Source organism: Macrobrachium nipponense, chromosome 3 (assembly GCF_015104395.2).
Source record: "Macrobrachium nipponense isolate FS-2020 chromosome 3, ASM1510439v2, whole genome shotgun sequence".
Lineage (NCBI taxonomy): Eukaryota > Metazoa > Arthropoda > Malacostraca > Decapoda > Palaemonidae > Macrobrachium > Macrobrachium nipponense.
This window is the reverse complement of record NC_087202.1, coordinates 103,915,797-103,934,253: the sequence shown is the minus strand read 5'-3', so window position 1 is coordinate 103,934,253 and position 18,457 is coordinate 103,915,797. Positions and strand designations below refer to the sequence as shown.

General features: G+C 32.4%; 1 protein-coding gene across 1 annotated transcript in view; it reads right to left on the bottom strand.

Moving 5' to 3' along the window:
• Nucleotides 1-18,457, bottom strand: part of LOC135221927 (GTPase-activating protein CdGAPr-like) — a 746,105-nt gene that overhangs the window by 12,735 nt on the left and 714,913 nt on the right. The window contains 3 exon segments of the mRNA XM_064259951.1: nt 2,415-2,534; nt 13,184-13,368; nt 13,953-14,187. Of these exon segments, the coding sequence (XP_064116021.1) occupies nt 2,415-2,534; nt 13,184-13,368; nt 13,953-14,187 (540 nt within the window).

Genomic DNA, 18,457 nt, shown 5'->3' with positions numbered 1-18,457 from the left:
GTAGAGCTGAAGACAAAGTAGTAAAAGTTTGTATATAAAATTTTCCAATAAAGAAAATGACTACAGTCATTCATTGTGTTTTCTCTACAGTCCTATCAGTAAAAAGTGACAATACTATCACAAAAGAAACTGGGCAATAATATTACATGGATTTTACAGATACAAAACTTCAACATTACTATACAGTGGTACCTCGAGATACGAAAGGCTCAACTTATGAAAAACTCGAGATATGAAAGCCAATACGAAAAATTTAACGGCTCTACATACGAAAAGTTTTCAAGATACGAAAGGTTTCTGTAAAGTCCGAGATTCGCCCGAACCACCGATAACAATTTTGAAACTCGCGCGCCGCCAACTTAGTAGACTCGCCACCAACCTCCTGCGCTCCCATTGGTTCCTGATGCTAGTCACGGCCATGAGATCCCTCTCTCCTATCGGCCAACATCTATGTACGTGGTGGCGTGCCTCGGCCACTCGATACCAGCATTGTTATAGTACGCACGCGGTATTAGTTTCGGGATCATCAATGTGTATTTTTAAAAAAAATTTCTCATATCTTTTCACAGAAAATGGAAAAAGAAGAGCACCTCTTGAGTGACGACATATATGATATGATTGACCAAGATCTCTCTCGTGAGATAAGTGACCAAGATCTCTCACATGGGATAAGTGATCAAGGTCTCTCTCATGGGATAAATGGAAACTTTGCAAGGTTGGTAGAATCTCCACTCTCTGCTGAACAGAGGATGTTGACCAATCATTTACAACATGCATACCAGTATAATCAAGGCACTTCAGTTTATGTTGAAGGTCAGCAGCCGAACATTCAGTACCCAAATCAGTTGCAGAGAGAGCATTTGGTTGAACAGGGTTTTGATGGACACCAGGGCCAACAGAGTCATGAGGTGCAACAATTAGTAGATAATTATAAAGACGGGCAGCCGTTAATGAACACTACGCGTTTATAGAAAAAAGACATCCCGAAAAGGCTCACATAGGTCGTATGCTTGCGCAGTTTGATGACGTTTGCCTGAGTTGTTTCAGGAACATTGTGAAAAGTAGGCAGAAGCAATCTTCCTTGGATCGTTATTTTTTAAAGAGGCCTTTAGCATTAGCAGGATTAAGCAAAAAGGAAGAACCAAGTGATAAAAAACAGAAAGTTGAAAGCAAAAAGGAAGAACCAAGTGATAAAAAACAGAAAGTTGAAAGTGGTGATGAAGTTGAAATTCTGTAAAAAAAAAAAAAAAAAAAAAAAAAAAAAAAAAAAAAAAAAAAAAAAAAAAAAAAAAAAAAAAAAAAAGGCAGAAATTAAGGATGTTCTAGCCGCTTTTCATAAAGTGCAATCGTTTGTCCTCCTCCTCCTCCTCTGCCGCCACTTTCGGAGATAGCCTCACTCGAAAGGTAAGCTTGCACATTTTACGTACAGTATTTCTTATATACCATGTACACTAATACATACACTTTATTTACAGGTTATTTTGCATTTTGTTATTAATTTAGGTATTGAATGGTCCAAATTGTTGTAGTATTTCATTGTTTATAGGTCAATTTAGCTTTATTATGAAATTTACTGGGGTGTTTTTGGAGGGCTTGGAACGGATTAGCCATTTTACATGTAAAATGTGGTCCAAGATACGAAAACCTCATGATACGAAGGGCGCCTCTGAATGGATTAATTTCGTATCTCGAGGTACTAATGTAATGCCAAAGTCGAATATGATCTCTCATGGTATAAACACATGTTATGATTGTCATGGTTACTTATATGGCACTAAATGGTTATACAGTATGAAGGGAATGTTTTCCTCCTAAAGTGCTCTATATTTAGTGTAAAATTCTATTTAACAACTAGACTTGAATATCACCCGAGATATTTTGTCCTCATATCTGTTTCTAACAGTAAGCTGCAATTTGTTTAAGGGATAGAAGTTCTTTTTTAAAATAAAAGATAAATATGTGCATCTGGAATCATGATAACATATACATATATATGTTACCAAAATAAAGTCACCCATCATCACAAAGTAGTTTAATAATTTTTCTCATACACTACCTTATACCTGAATAATACAATACATTAAGAATATGAAGTAATACTATATAGTAAAATGTCACATGATGGTACCAAAATTAATATTAGATCTGAAATCTATGCTGTTCAATGTTTGGTGAACAGTTCAGAAATTCCTCTTTCATTATACCAGATGTAAAAATCTGTCACACACAACTACAACTATAAAAAGTACATCAGGTTAAAAGGTAATATAATGTACATATGCAAAGTTAATTTCAGTAGAAATAAAATTAATTTCTTAATTAGTTTCATCAAAATCAACAGCTCCTTCACCTAGAGTGTGAAATGTTAATTTTCACCTATACTCTTTCAACACTACTAATCTTGAATTACCAACCTGGGAATTTCTGTTTGAACGTTGTGAGGCAGATGTGGAGACGAGGGATTCTACTGACTTGACAGGTCGCAGTCGCTTGGAAGAGGAAGGGGCAATGTCTGCCTCTGTCACCACAGAGTCCTGTTGTGGTAACGTAGGTCAGAGTTAATGAGGATGTAGAGGATTAGTATAGTTCCAATATCTGGATGAAGCCAGGCAAGGTTTGCTTATTTCTGGCTCAAATTTTTTTCAATTTCATTTTATTAAATAAATACATATGGTAAAACCTTAAATCTTAATATAAAAAAAATTCATTAGTATAAAAATGCAAACAGGAAAAAATGTGAGCCATTTCTCTTTTTTGCTGCCATAGCAAGCAGATATTTTGGGAATAAGAAACTAGGTCTGTTATAAGAGGATATCTCAGTCTTTTATATGCCTTTTCAATAAAAAAGGATAATCCCTCAAATTCAAAATTTCTTTCAATTTCAATAGGAAAAACAAAAATATTTTCACATAAACAAATATGATCTATTAGTTTCTGTGAATCAGATCTTAAACCATTCCCATTAGTTACTCTAAATGATCATGGAGAAACCAAAAATAAACATGTTAAGCCCTTCAGGTATGAGCCATATGTAAAATCAATATGGTATATAAATACCTCTAGTGTGAGTGACAATTATCAGAAAATAAAATAAAAATACAGATGTAAAATCTATGAATACGGTTCAAACTTTTTTTATAAGGAATTAAATTAGACTCATATCTTTCATATATGAACATTATGATCTAAATAATGTTCTGAAATACAGTGTCCATGATTTTTGTATACATAATTGCAACTGTTTTATGTAAAAACCATCACATTTTAAGCACCTACAGCAACCAGGTTTTAAAAGGAGATTATATAAAAGCTATATTCACAGCAGCTCCAGCACAGTATGTACTGTGAAATACATAAATACAGTACAGATTTTTCATTATTATTTTCATTTTGACTTTGTAATCTGCCTTAGCATCATTTATGTAAAATTTCCCGTATAAAAGTATCACTTCATATTATAAAGATATCTTTGATGAAGATACTTTTTTATTTGGAATGCTGTACTTGTAGTGTCTTTCATTCATAAAAATGTTCTTATTTTCCAGCAAACACTTCAATATCCTACAGATTTTAATCAACCATAGTAAAGAAAACCATTTACAATTTTAAAAACTATCTTCCATGATTTATGAGTCATAGTAAGAATTCTTCAAGTTTCCTTCTGCTATTAAAAGCCAGAATTGAGAGGAATGTACAGTACTGTACTGAACAGTAAAGTATACAACATGATTTAGTAACACATTTTTCAGAAAGTATGTGTATACAGGGTACATACACATGTATGCAATGCATCAGGATAAGCTACGAATTTTGTTTAAAAGAAATAATGATTACATTTTTCACATTGTATGAGTTGTGTGTATATATACTGTACTATTCTACATATTGTAAGCATATATGTTCCCTTCTGCTACATGTTTACCCTTCATGGTATTGAAAGCCAGATTTGAGATGGATGTACAGTACTGTACTACATAGTAATGTAAACACAATACAATAATTTAGTTACACATTTTTCAGAAAGTATGTGTGTAGACAGGGTGTATACAAATGGATGTAATGCATCAGGATAAGCTAGGAACTTAAGATGAGTTTGCTCTCTCTCTCTCTCTCTCTTCTCTCTCTCTCTCTCTCTCTCTCTCTCTCTCTCTCATAAATTCTTATTATATATCTCTGAAATTGAATTATAACTAAATCAATACTATCTTATGTATTGCATGGTATACTGTATTCACAAAATACCAGTTAGGATAGGCTAGAATGTTCTTTCTACAGAACTGTGCTACACTAGAAGCTATGTAAGTTGGCTCCCGGGTACTAATATGTTGTGGTACCAGGGTACTTTATTGTGTGCGCTTATAAGCAAATCTTCATTATGTACTTAATAGATTTCATTGCTTATCTGTAGGGCAGACCTCTTAGCTGTCTGTTAAGTTCAGGTGCCACTGGGGATTTTTGTGCAAGATTCATCTTACTCTTTACTGTTTATGAGGATCTACCTTTTATTAATACTATTCCACTACCATTACAAATTCCATCTTTACCATTCATTATCTTCATGAACCCCTAATTGAATAGATCTCTAGGTGCATCTTTAACCCTCTTACGCCGAAGCCCTAAAAATCAAAACCTCTCCTGTATGCCGGCGCTGGTTTGGAGTGAGCGCAGAAGCGGAAAAAATAATTTTTTCAAAAAATCACAGCGCGCTTAGTTTTAAAGATTAAGAGTTAATTTTTGGCTCATTTTTTTGTTATTGCCTGAAGTTTAGTATGCAATCATCAGAAATGAAAAATAATATCATTATCATATGTAAATAATGCAAGATATGGTAGCAAAAAAAAAAAAATTCATAGATAATTGTATTCAAATCACGCTGTGCAAAAAACGGTCAAAGCTAACGAGTTACTTTTTTTTCGTTGTATTGTACACTAAATTGCAATCATTTTGATATATAATACATAGTAAAACAATAAAAGCAACACTGGAAAAATATTATCACAAAATGATGTACGAATTCGTAACGCGCGGACGTAAAAAAATGTTATTTTCAAAAATTCACCGTAATTCTAAATATTGTTCTAGAGACTTCCAATTTGTTTCAAAATTAAGACAAATGATTTAATATTACGATACTGTAAGAGTTTTAGATTAGAATTGCAGATTTCGACCATTTCGGACGAGTTAAATTTGACCGAATGTCAAAATTTTTATATATATTTTTTTATATGCACATATTTCGAAGATAGAAAAAGCTACAACCTTCACTTATTTTTTATTGTATTCTTCATGAATTTGCACACATTTTGATATATGAAACTCTATAAAACGGCTAATATGAAAAGGAGCAAATATTAGGATAATGTGATGTACGTATTTCGGAGACTTGCGGCCGCGAATCGGCGCGCGGAGTGAAGGTAAATATATTTTTCAAAAATTCACCATAAATCACAATATTGTTCTAGAGACTTCAAATTTGTTTCAAAATGAACAAAAATGACGGAATATTACTAGGCCGTAAGAGTTTTAGCTTACAATTGCGTTTTTCAACTATTTCGGTAGAGTCAAATTTGACCGAACGTGATTTTTTTTCTATTTATCGTGATTTATATGCAAATATTTTGAAAAAAGAGAAAAGCTACAACCTTTAATAATTTTTAGTTGTATTCTAAATGAAATTGCGCACATTTTCATATATAAAACTTTATGTAACAGCTAATTTTAAATGGTGCAAACATTTCGACAATCGCACAAAAAAAATTCTGATTTTTTCGGAAGAGTTACTTTATGTAACGGCAAATTTAAAAGGGTGCAAACATTAGGACAATCGCACAAAAAAATTTATCGGAAGAGTTATCGCACGAACGTAAGGAAAAAGTTTTTTCATAAATTCACCATAAATCGAAATATTGTGCTAGAGACGTCCAATTTGTTGCAAAATGAAGGAAAATGATTGAATATTACTATAATATAAGAATTTTAGCTTACAATTGCGTTTCTCGACCATTTCGGTAGAGTCAAAGTTGACCGAAGGTTGAAATTTTTGCACTTATCGTTATTTATATGAAATATTTCACAAAACTGATAAAAGCTACAATCATCAGTAATTTTTTTTTTTTGTATTTTACATGAAATTGTGCACATTTTCATATATAATACTTCATGTAAAGGATAATTTAAAATGGTGCAAAAATTATGTCAAAGTGACGAAATAATTTTTGATATGTGTCACTGATACTTTTTAGTGCGATAAGAAAGAAATTAGCGCTTGCGCGCCTGCGTAGCGATTGTAAACAAAACAACGCCTTGATCCGTGAACTCCCAGCATCCCCCAAGGCGCGTGATTCAAAAGTTGTCAGCTGGTAGGCCTATAAGTATTTTTCCGCGAATTTTTAAAAAAACTTTTTTGAGCCGACGTATGATACGTCCAATCGGCATACGGGAGACATTTTGACTCGACGTTTAATACGTCCAATCGGCGTAAGAGGGTTAATAATACTGATACATACTATACTATATATCTAGTTCACCTGTCTGGGCTACATGCATCTTTTGTAGGATGAAAATTCTTTTTATTACTTCTCTTTTGTAGTGCTAAACAATTTGAATTAGATAACAAATACACATACTATCATACTTTAATTACATTAATGTAAAACCCATTAACATATATTTTCATACATTGTAGTTTGCATTAAGCTTTCCCCTTTCTCACAGCTTTTGTTTTTTCCCATTGCAGGGCTTCTATTAAGCAAAACCCAAAGACCACTCCTGGCAACCATGGATTTGGTATGAAGCACGTGGAAAGGAATACATTTTCCTAGCAGAACATGTTCCCTTCCCACCGAGTACATTCCATGCTCTGGCAAACATGCAAAGATATTGGAATCCATGATCTCCTGAATAACAGGCAAGAAGTGAACCATGTCATTCAGCTATCCTTATTAAACCCAGAGGGTCCAGGGGCACTGGCTTTCATCTTCCATGAGCAGCTCCTGGAAGGGGATCCAAGCTCTCCTATGCAACAATACAACATTGAGGACCCAAACACAGATACCTTCCTCAGATATTCAAGCTTATCCTGTGATGTCTTGTCCTTCACTCAAGACTCCCTCAGGCTGCTTGACCCAACGCACACTGCTGAATATTCCTAATGAGTATCCATCTGATGCCTAAGCAGAGTTTGGGAAGATTCTTCAAGGGTTAAAGAATCCCTGGTACTGAGCACCACTATAATCAGGTGGTTACTGAAAATTCTGGTTAGGAATCCAGGGCAGCCTTGGATGTTGTATAGGACAGTTATCAAAGCATTTTGAGCACTTAGGAGAAAAGCTAAAAGGTCCTTGAAGGCCACCCACATGGAAGGAAGCACTCTCACTGTGAAAGTAAGACCCCTAGGAGGAAGATGGTTTAGTCTCTTGATCTTCTAACTCCCAAAGGGATGCCCCTCCTGCTCCCATGTACTGACCAGTCTCAGTACTCCAACCAGCTCTAACCTTCCCAGCCCATGAAAATCATGGATATCTTTTCCCACTTCTAACTCCAATACCAACAATCTATGGCAAGACACTTCTATGTTTCTTCTTGCAGGATGGCAAGATTAGCAACAACAGTCATTAGCAACAAGCCATCTGAGAGGTCATAAAAATTGAAAACTACATTCCAATGGTTCACAATGCTGCACAGGTATAAAGTATTGGTAACACGGTTTATGGGCATAAACAAGCTTAGAAATGGTTGGGGGGAGGGAGGCTGGGGAAAATTTCCAGGGTGGGGTGGGAGGGGAGTGGGAGGCAACACTGCAGAAAGGGGGTTGGAAGGCTATGCAGTATGGGTAGAACTGGGGCAGGAGGACATCTGTTCTTGATAGTTTTTGCATTTGTTAAAAATATTTTGTTTTATGCCCTTCATAACTCATTAAAGGATATACTTTCATAAAATACTGTGATCAGGCACAACACAAAAAACAAGATTTATATTTATTATTTTATATAATATAGATATATATATATATATATTATATTATAGATATATATATATACATATATATATATACATACATCTTATTAATATATAGAATATATTTTTTTTTTAAAAGATAATATATATATTATATATATATATATATATATAATATATATATATACATACATATATTATACATATATATATATACCATATTATATTACATAATACTATAATAATATATATTAAAATATATATATACATAAATATATAATATATATATAAATATACAAATATAATAAAAATATATTTATTATATATAATTTATACAATATACTATTATATATATATATGATATATATATAGTTGTATAGATATCACCACTGATGATATAGAGAGATAGAGATATATATAAATATGATCTGAGATATTAGAATAATAGAATATATATAATATAGATATTAGATAAAGATAGTGATATATAATAATATATCTGGTATTAGAGAGACATGATCTATTATATTATATATAATAGATATATAGTACTATAATATATATTTTATTATATATTATATTATATATAGCGGAAATATATATATATATATAGACTATATATATATATATAATATATGGAATAACTTGATCACGAAGTATATAAAACATGATGCTATGTATAAATAAGGTTTTTTTGCCAACAAAGGAAAAAATGATAAAGCGAGATAGCCAAGTACTTGGCTATCTCGGTTTTTCATTTTTTCCTTTGAGGCAAAAAAACCTTTATTTCTGGGCTCAGCCGTGTCGCTCCGTGAAATGTGTCCTCTTTAGCAAAATCCCTTATATATATATATAGAGATATATATATTATAGATATATATATATATATATATATATATATATATATAGAATATATATATATATAGATATATATAGTCATATATATAGATATATATATATATAGATAGATATATATATATAGATATATATATATATAATAGATATATCTATATATATATATATATATATATATATAGATATATACATACACATACATATATATATATATATATATATATATATATATATATATATATATATATATATATATATATATATATATATACACACAGACACACACACACACATATATATATATATATATACATATATATCCATATATACATATATGATATACATATATACATATAGATATATATATTAGATATATACATATATATATATATATATATATATACATATATATATATATATATATATATAGATATATATAGATATATATATAATATATATATATATATATATATTATATATATATATAGATATAGATATATATATATATACAATATATATATACATATATATATATGATATATATATAATATATATATATATATATATATATATATCTATATATATATATATACATATACATATATTATATTATATATATATAGATATACTATATATATATATATATATATATATATATATATATCAATATAATATATACAGATATATAATGGATATATATATATATATATATATATATATATATAGATTATATATGGATATATATATATGTATAATAATATTATGAAAGTATATCCTTTAATGAGTTATGAAAGACATAAAACAAAGTATTTTAACAATTGCAAAACCTCTCAAGAAATCAAATGTCCTCCTGCTCCAGTTCTACCCATACTGCACAGCCTTCCCTTTCATCATATGCTTGGCAGTGTATACCACCTTCCCGACCATTCCAACACTGTTATGCTTCAAACCCTTCAAACCGAAATTACCGAATCATAAAAAGTCTAGAATTGAAAAGGGGAAGATTGGTGGTATACAACCTTCATGTAGCCAGTACTATACAACAGTCTTGAATGGTGGTACTCCGTGTACCCCAAAAGAACCTATTGGTAAAGAAGGGGCTAGTAGTATCTCTAGTGCTACAATGGCATTAGAAACATTTGTCCTCCCTTATGAGGAAAAAGCTCCCACTGTACATGGCTGCCCATGGCTGAATTTTATGCTAGGCTCCACCTATTCTAAGGCTTCCAGTGTCTTCCAGTACAATGTTTACTACAGAACCCAAAACACTCATGTGTACCCTAATGGGAGCACAGTATGACTTTCTGGAGCATTGCTTTAAGGTTTGAAAGAAAGCATTGGTCAGCTCCAGCATTTCACTCCCCAATGTAACTTCCCTATTGATTGATAGATTGATTGTGACTATTAAACCTGGCGTCACGACATCTAGGTTATTGAGACCGAAATAAATTTAAAACTTCCCTATTGCTTTCTTCCTTTATCTGTTGGGACCCTTTTGAGGAGTCTGTCGTTGCCAAACTCATTAAATGAGCCTGACAATAGAATTTGCATAATATAGTAGTATACTGTTTTTGTGAAAGGGGAAACTGGGAAAGAACCTTGAGAGTTTCTTCTTCCTTAGCCTGACAAGGCTTGGTTTGAATCAGAGCCATACACACGACTCTAGTCACTACTAAAGGAGCACTCCAACAACAGAAAAAAGGATAATGATAGCATCAGCACGCCTTTCAATGCAAACAAGACACTCCTACCAAGGGAAAAGAAAATTCAGACTCCCGGACAGCATATTACAAAGAAGGACTTGCAAGGTTGGGATTGTCTTATATGACATGACATGCAATGGAAGTCCTAACCTTGGGGGACATAGTATAATTCTCAATGGACTGGGGTAGAGATGGTCTCACCCTCCCCCTCCTCTAAAGTAGGAATAATAATAATGAGATAAACGATCACAAGCCCTTCATGATTAGACCAATAGTAGATCACTTGAGAAAAAGTTTCAAGAACATCCAATGCAACAAAACATTTGCATTAATAAGCAGATAACCCCTTTCATAGGAAGGGCATACAACAAAATAGCACTTTCTTAAAAGCCCCAAAAAATGGGGGTTCAAGATCTTTGTTCTTCCAAACACTGGGGGTCTTATTAATTTCATTCCTTATACAGGGTCCATTCAATCTGTCAATTATGAAGGTACTCCATACCTCAGTGCATCTTCAAACATTTTGCACTTGGCTGAAACAATACAAAGCAATAATAACCTTTTATAGGTTGATAGTTGGTTTACCTCGTTTTGCCTCAAAAAGATTTAGCTGAAAAAGGAATCTGGTGCTGTCAGACAGTTAGGCCATGACCACTTCCAGGGCTAAAGTTGGCATCAGATTAGATTATGATGCTCTCCACCTCTGCTGAAAGTTGACCAATTCATACTGCATATCATTATGACAAAAGTAAGAAGCAAGCTGTAGAGATTCCATAGCCAAACATAGTAAAATTCTACAACAAAAACATGGGCAAAAATAGTAAAATTCTACAACAAAAACATGGGCAAACATAGTAAAATTCTACAAAAACATGGCGCAAACAGAGTAAAATTCTTGAAAAACATGGGGCAAATACTGTAAAATTCAACAACAAAAACATGGGGGTGTTGACCTGATTAATGATCTTTTAGTTCAGAATCCCAGTGAGATCAAAGAAATATAATCGCTTAATTTTTCACATGATTGATATAAGACTATCGGGTTCGAATGATATGTTGAAGAGATTACGAGACCAAAAATATTCCACAGGAGAAAAGGCAATCCCTAGTAACCTTCAAGATATCTTTGAGTCACTCATTAAAAAGGGGGGAAATGTATGCCTGAAAGAGGACATCCATCTTCAAATGAAAAACACTGACTGATCCACTCCAAAAAAAGACAACTAAAGAGGAATCAAATCAAACCACAGATGGATGTGTGGATTGACAAAGTAGATCTCTTTCCCCACCACCCCAAACTCATATTTTTAATTTTAAGAAGCTGTCACAAAAATAAAAGGTTGTAACTCCTAAGTTAACTTTTCAGTGTACCAAATATAAAATAACTAATACCGGCAGTCTCCGGTTATCGGCTGGGGTCCCATTCTCAGCTGGGTGCTGATAAGTGAAAACCGCCATTAACCAAAACTCGGTGATTTATGGGGCTTATGGTGCTGAGTTTCGGTTAATGGCGTCTCTGTTAGGTATGTTATGGCACCATAACTATTATTGGCAACTTATGGCGTCGATAACCAAAACTCGGCCCACTATGGTGACATAAATCGTTGATTTTAAGGTGCTAGAGAAGCACCATAAAACCGGATCTCCATTAACTGAGTCCACTGATAACCGGGGACTGCCTGTACTGCACTGATTGGTGTATTTTCCTTCCATTGTTATCAATATGAAAAAACTGTCACGACTGTATAATTGTGAAAACTTAAACTGAGAATAATTATTCTTAACATGTGTCTGGTCCACAAATTATAAAAACCAAAGCAATCATTTTTTGAGCCAAGGGAAGTATGTATAGGCAATATGGGGTTAAATAAATAAAAATATATCCTAACAAAATTCTGTGATATTTTTTATTAGCATAATTTTCTAAGATAAATTTAAGACCTGAGATATCCTGGTTTAAATCATGTTTACTGGTAACTGGATATTTATAATGGGGTTGGGCATTATCCTACACAAGTCATGCGGACACCAGACTTTCTGAATGAAAATTGAAAAAATACTACAGTTCTCTATCTGTAGTCATATCCAAGTTTCACATTGACTAAACAATCTTATACCTACTGTCAGCGGAAGAGACCGAGCCAGTCAAGTCATCCTACATTAAAGAAAATATATCTATGTAACTGCTACTAAAGTACATAAAAAAAAAATTTTTTTTGTTTTGCTTCTCCAAGTTTTATAGCACTGTTATTAAATGGTTAAAGGAACTGTCAAATTTCTAATAAAGCAAGCACTTAAAAATCCAGGTTATCTTATCTACAACAATATACCTTGCAAAGAAACCCCTAATTTATGAAAGCGCTTTGCAGAAATATTTTCCAAAATTCACTATGAAAGAATAAAACAACAACAGACAAGCTGCTGCTCACTGTATCTCTAAGCTTCACAAATCTACATAGCAAAAATAATTTTTTTGTTTTTGTTTTAAACTAATAATATTACATACCAGAACTGAATATCTGTGGCCTGTAAAATTCCTAAATACATTACTTTCATTATCTTGCCTGGTTCAGCTAACATAAGGTGAAGCACTGCACATGTGAATATGGAAGACTGTAGCCCCCTCAGGGCAAATAAACTAGAAAGTGAAAATGACCCAAGTTACATACTGATATATTAAGGTGGATATCACTTGGAGTTGATGCTTTTCTTTGGTGTTTATGAATACTGCGCCCTTTTGAAAAAATGCTCTTCCAGCCAGAAGGCGATTTTTTCTGCTTTAAGCTACCACCCTTGCGATTCGGTAGTTCAATTACAGTGTGATACTTAGGAGGTAAATTCTGTGGACCACCACCTGAAAATATAAGTTAGCTTTAAATTTAATGTATTTAGCTAATACACTTTAACATTCACAGAAAAAAAAAATTCAAATATTTGAGAGTGCTGAGATTATTTCTATTACAGTGGTAGGCACGCACTATCCTACTCTTGACTTTGAACTAGAGAGAAAAAAATTATTTTGAAGGGAGTTTTACATTGAGAAAAAAATTATTATTAGTGTTACACACTATCTTTTACTCTTGATTGAAGGGAAAAGAATAAAAAAATTTGAAGAGTAACAGAGATTATTTCTATTAGTGGTACACCACCATCCCTTTTACTCTTGATTGAAGGGAGAGAGAAAAAAATTAAAATATTTGAAGAGTACAGAGATTATTTCTATTAGTGGTACAGCACTATCTCTTTTACTCTTGATTGAAGGGAGAGAGAAAAAAATTAAAATATTTGAAGAGTACAGAGATTATTTCTATTAGTGGTACAGCACTATCTCTTTTACTCTTGATTGAAGGGAGAGAGAAAAAAATTAAAATATTTGAAGAGTACAGAGATTATTTCTATTAGTGGTACACCACCATCCCTTTTACTCTTGATACTTACCGACTTCAATGTATTTCTGGTCAGGTTTTATCGCTGGATTAAGTGCCCTTGTACGAGCCTCTTCAATTGATAAAAGTTTTGTAGGAGTTGATATTGCAAGAGACTTAGGTCGGGACTTCTTTGGAGTTCCTTCTACTCCATTGGTGGAATGATAAAATGTAGGAATTTTGTCGTTGAATATCAGATCAACGTAACGTACGAGATACTCCGTTACAACAGCTTGAGTACCAACATCCTATTAACAAAAAGGACTTCTTTAAGTTCTTTGGTTATCTAAAAAATTAATTTCAAGATAACCACATGAATACGAATTAAGAAAACTATGATGATCTGCAGTGATGTATTCAGTTGAAAATATAACACATAACATAAAAGACAAAACACAGTAGACATGCTTTACAATAGAAAATAAAAGCAATGAATTGTTAAAATTATGAATATTTTATGAACTGTAAATACTAACTTGCTGTTACTTATGCGACTGTAATACTAAAGGACAAATATTACAACAGTGACAATGATCAAAAGAGTTCCTTTCAATCCTTTTTACATCAGTAGGTATCCATACTTGAAATAGTGGTGTTGTGAGTTGCATGCCAAACTAGATTTAAATTTGATGGTTAAAAATTCACAATATGTGAGGCTCTATTCTTTAATTATTTTCTTAATAAAAGGAAAAAGATGAAGATAATAATAGAAACAATAATAAATTGAAGGAGTCAGACTTTTAAAAACGATCATGGTTTCATTGACATTTATCTTATAAAAAGTTTTCTCTATTCTTATATTTTCCTCATCTGCAGGTAGGAGATATAAATAAAATTTCCCAAGGACATGTAAAGATTTTTGTCTTTTGTTGTTCATTTCATTCTTGCGCCTCAAACCACATGCAGGTGGTCATCTAACAAGAATGTATGAAATTACATGGTGGACAGATATAATAGCAGGAAGGCTGGAGTGATGTCTTGGTGGGTCAAATTTTCTTTGGTTGACCTTGTCCACCTTTTAATATCATACATTCTCTCATTGGATGACCACCTGTGTGCGAGTAAAGGTTTAAGAGTAAAATACGCAACAATGGCAGAATATATTTCCATGTCTTCTAGAAATTTATTACATATACCACCTACCAGAAGATGAGATGAATATAAGAAGAATAGAAAACTCTCTACAAGCTAAATGCCATTGAAATAATAATAATAATAATAATAATAATAATAATAATAATAATAATAATAATAATAATAATAATAATAATAATAATAATAATAACAACAACAACAACAACAACAACCACCCTGAGTATCACAGAGCTGCTTTCAATTGGCATGTTTCACAACATTTTGAAACTACGTACAGTGGACCCCTTGCATTCGTGGGGGATGTGTTCCAGATCGACACCTGCCTCACCCGGTCCCCCCGCAAACAGCTAGAACCCGCAAATAATTAGAATCCTTATAAAAATCCTTAAAACTGCCTATTTTGTTTGTTCAAACCCAAGAAAAACCCACTAAAAATGCTTATACCTAGTTTTTTAAATAGTTTTATCACAAAGATTGCATTCAATCATGAAATTGATATGAAGATACAGTAATTTGTGGATAATTCTCATAGAAAAATACTGTGAATACGCGAATTTCTCGCGTATAATGGGTATACATGGTATATGGTCCACGGAGATATCCGCAAATACATACTATGTGACGCGAATGTCGAGATGATGAAAACGGGGGGGTCCACTATACAGTATTAAACATTCACGAAATATTAACACCATAAGTAGATCTGCTTATTATGATGCATCAAATGCTCAAATGATAAAACCTAACTGAGATTGTATCGATTAAAAAGCAGTTACACTCAATGATACCTTCCCTACCATTTCAAATTAAAACCCTTATCATGATCATTATTTTCAAACTATTTTAAAACTTTCACTTTACATATGTGATCTTGCTAAACCATGCACCTTGCATTGCATTCTGCATGAAGTAAACAATACTTTGAGGAGATTAAGAAAGAATTTTAAACATTTCAGCTTGCACATATCTAAGCACGCTGTTTCTAACTAAGACAAAAAAGAATGTAAAATATAAGTGGGCAGATGGCTGCCTAAAACTTTCGTAACTAGTAAATAATCACTAATTATGTATCCTAAGAACTGCGAAATAAAAGTGAATTATGTACATGAAAATGAATAAATCTAAAAAGTTTCAATTTAGCCATACAAAGTAGTTCTTTACTTTCAAGTTTTCATTTAAAAATATTTCAGTCCCCGTAACTAAAACATACAATGTCACTTAAGCAAATCCTATAAAACATTATGAATTCTATCCATCTTAATGCTGTATAAGATGTTCTCATATTCTTTTCACGATAGTTTTGCAATTTACTTAACTTAAAAAGATACCTAAACTGAATACATTATCATTATTATCAGAGTATTTAAGTTTTTTAATACAAATTAAAAAACTAACAGTCATAAATAACAGCAAGTTTATTTTAAAGAACAAAAATTAAAACAAAATATTGACTCCAGTAACTGCACTAACATGCATAACAAAGGATCACAATGTGAACTGGAAAAATTAGCCTGCCTATAGCAAAGATAATGAAAAATTAAATACTTAGGCAATCCAAACTCTCTGGTGCTTAAAAGATTATCAAAATAAAAAATACATTGTGCATTACCGCTCTAAAGTAGCCATGGCATTCTGAGGAACTATTGTAACATAAGGAAAGCTATATTTGATGAAACAAAATACTTAATACCAAACTGACCTTTTTGGCTGCCTAATAAATGATTTGCATGTTGATTCAATTAAAGATCATAATCAGTGCATTCCCTTACACTAACATAACTTCATAATGAATAAAAGCCCTGTTCGCTCATTACATTTAAAGGATAAAATAAAAATCTGATAGACCAAGTAGTAGTTGACATTAAGAATGACAGAGCTCTGTAACTAAAATATTAAGTTGTGATATAGTCACAGACAAATAAAATAATATTAGGAAGATTATATAAATATAAAATATACAAAAATTATTGAGCTACGTTAACAGTATAATTACAACAATTTCACCCACATCACAGCACTACTGTAATGGTTCTGGAAAGAAATACAGTACATAAAACTGACAGCTTGGTGTGACCAATGAGGAATGATAATAGCCCCATTCTTAATTCTATAGGATAATTTTCAAAACTCAAAAACATGATACAGTACGTGTACTGTATCTCAAAAACCTGAAATCTGAACATATTACAGAACTATTCAGTTGCCAACATTCGACTAAAAACTACAGAAACCTGGTGAAACCTATAGAAAACTCTGGCTGGCAACACAAAACTCCTATTCATGATATAAAAATGCTGTCTGATAATTCTCTGAATTCTCTTCTTACAAACAGAGCACTTCATGACACTGAAAGGTTGGATAACTAAGTATTTGAATCTATTAAAATTTTAGAAGCATAGCTCTTAATTCAATTATAACATAAATATACACAAATATCCCTGAAAAATTCTAAAACAGCATTTTGCTGAATATCACAAGAGTTCTTAACAGGATTCCTTACTTCCCAATGTCCAAAATATATTTTGAAGAGGTAAAGTTAACTAATTATTGCACCCAGCTGTCAACTGTTGACAAAATGAAATGGCATTTGCAGCAACCAGATGCATTGCATTTAGTGCTTTGTTCTTACTCTAATAAATTTGCTTTTTTGGAAAGTCAAATACTATGGGCTCGCTTCAATTCTATAAATGTAAATTTTCAGGTTCTATTAATATCCGAATATAGAAAAAATGATAAATGTTACTCAGAAACCTCAAAAACTAACAAAAATATTTAATTTTGTTTTTACAAACCACACGTTTAAGTAACCTTATGCTTTTAAAAAAAGTGACCAACCATAGACACAGCACACTATAAAAATGATGATATGTACTACTACTAAGTACCTCTCTGTGCACCTAGTGTAGCACACTTCAGAGGGTACTGAAGGACCTTTGAAACAACCCTTCAGCACCACCCACATAGTTCATTCCTTTTACTTTTCATTTACTTCCTTTGGTCTCCTCCCACCTGGCTGTAAGTTACTTTATCTTGCTCTTATTTCCAGTTCTCAATTAACAAAAACTTTTAGGCAATGAATTTCAAAATGTATTGCAATGGTCTCCTTAACTAGTGTACATTATTTGATTGCTACAATAATCAAATAAATGTGGTGAAAAAAGCCCTCTCAGTAGATGACCCAAACATCCTCCCCCTACCCTTTCAGATGGAGCCTCAATTCAGAAAAAGGCATCTGTGATGAATCAGAGCAATCTTATAAGACAAAAATACTTCATGTGAAGATCATACCAGAAAGATCAACTGTGTACTTAGGCTGAAAGGCAACTAAAATATCTTCAAAAGACTATGGTAAGAAGGCGCTGCTCTAAAATAGTTACATTGCCAGCCCACTCAACCTGAAATAGTGCAAATTACAGTCTTTTT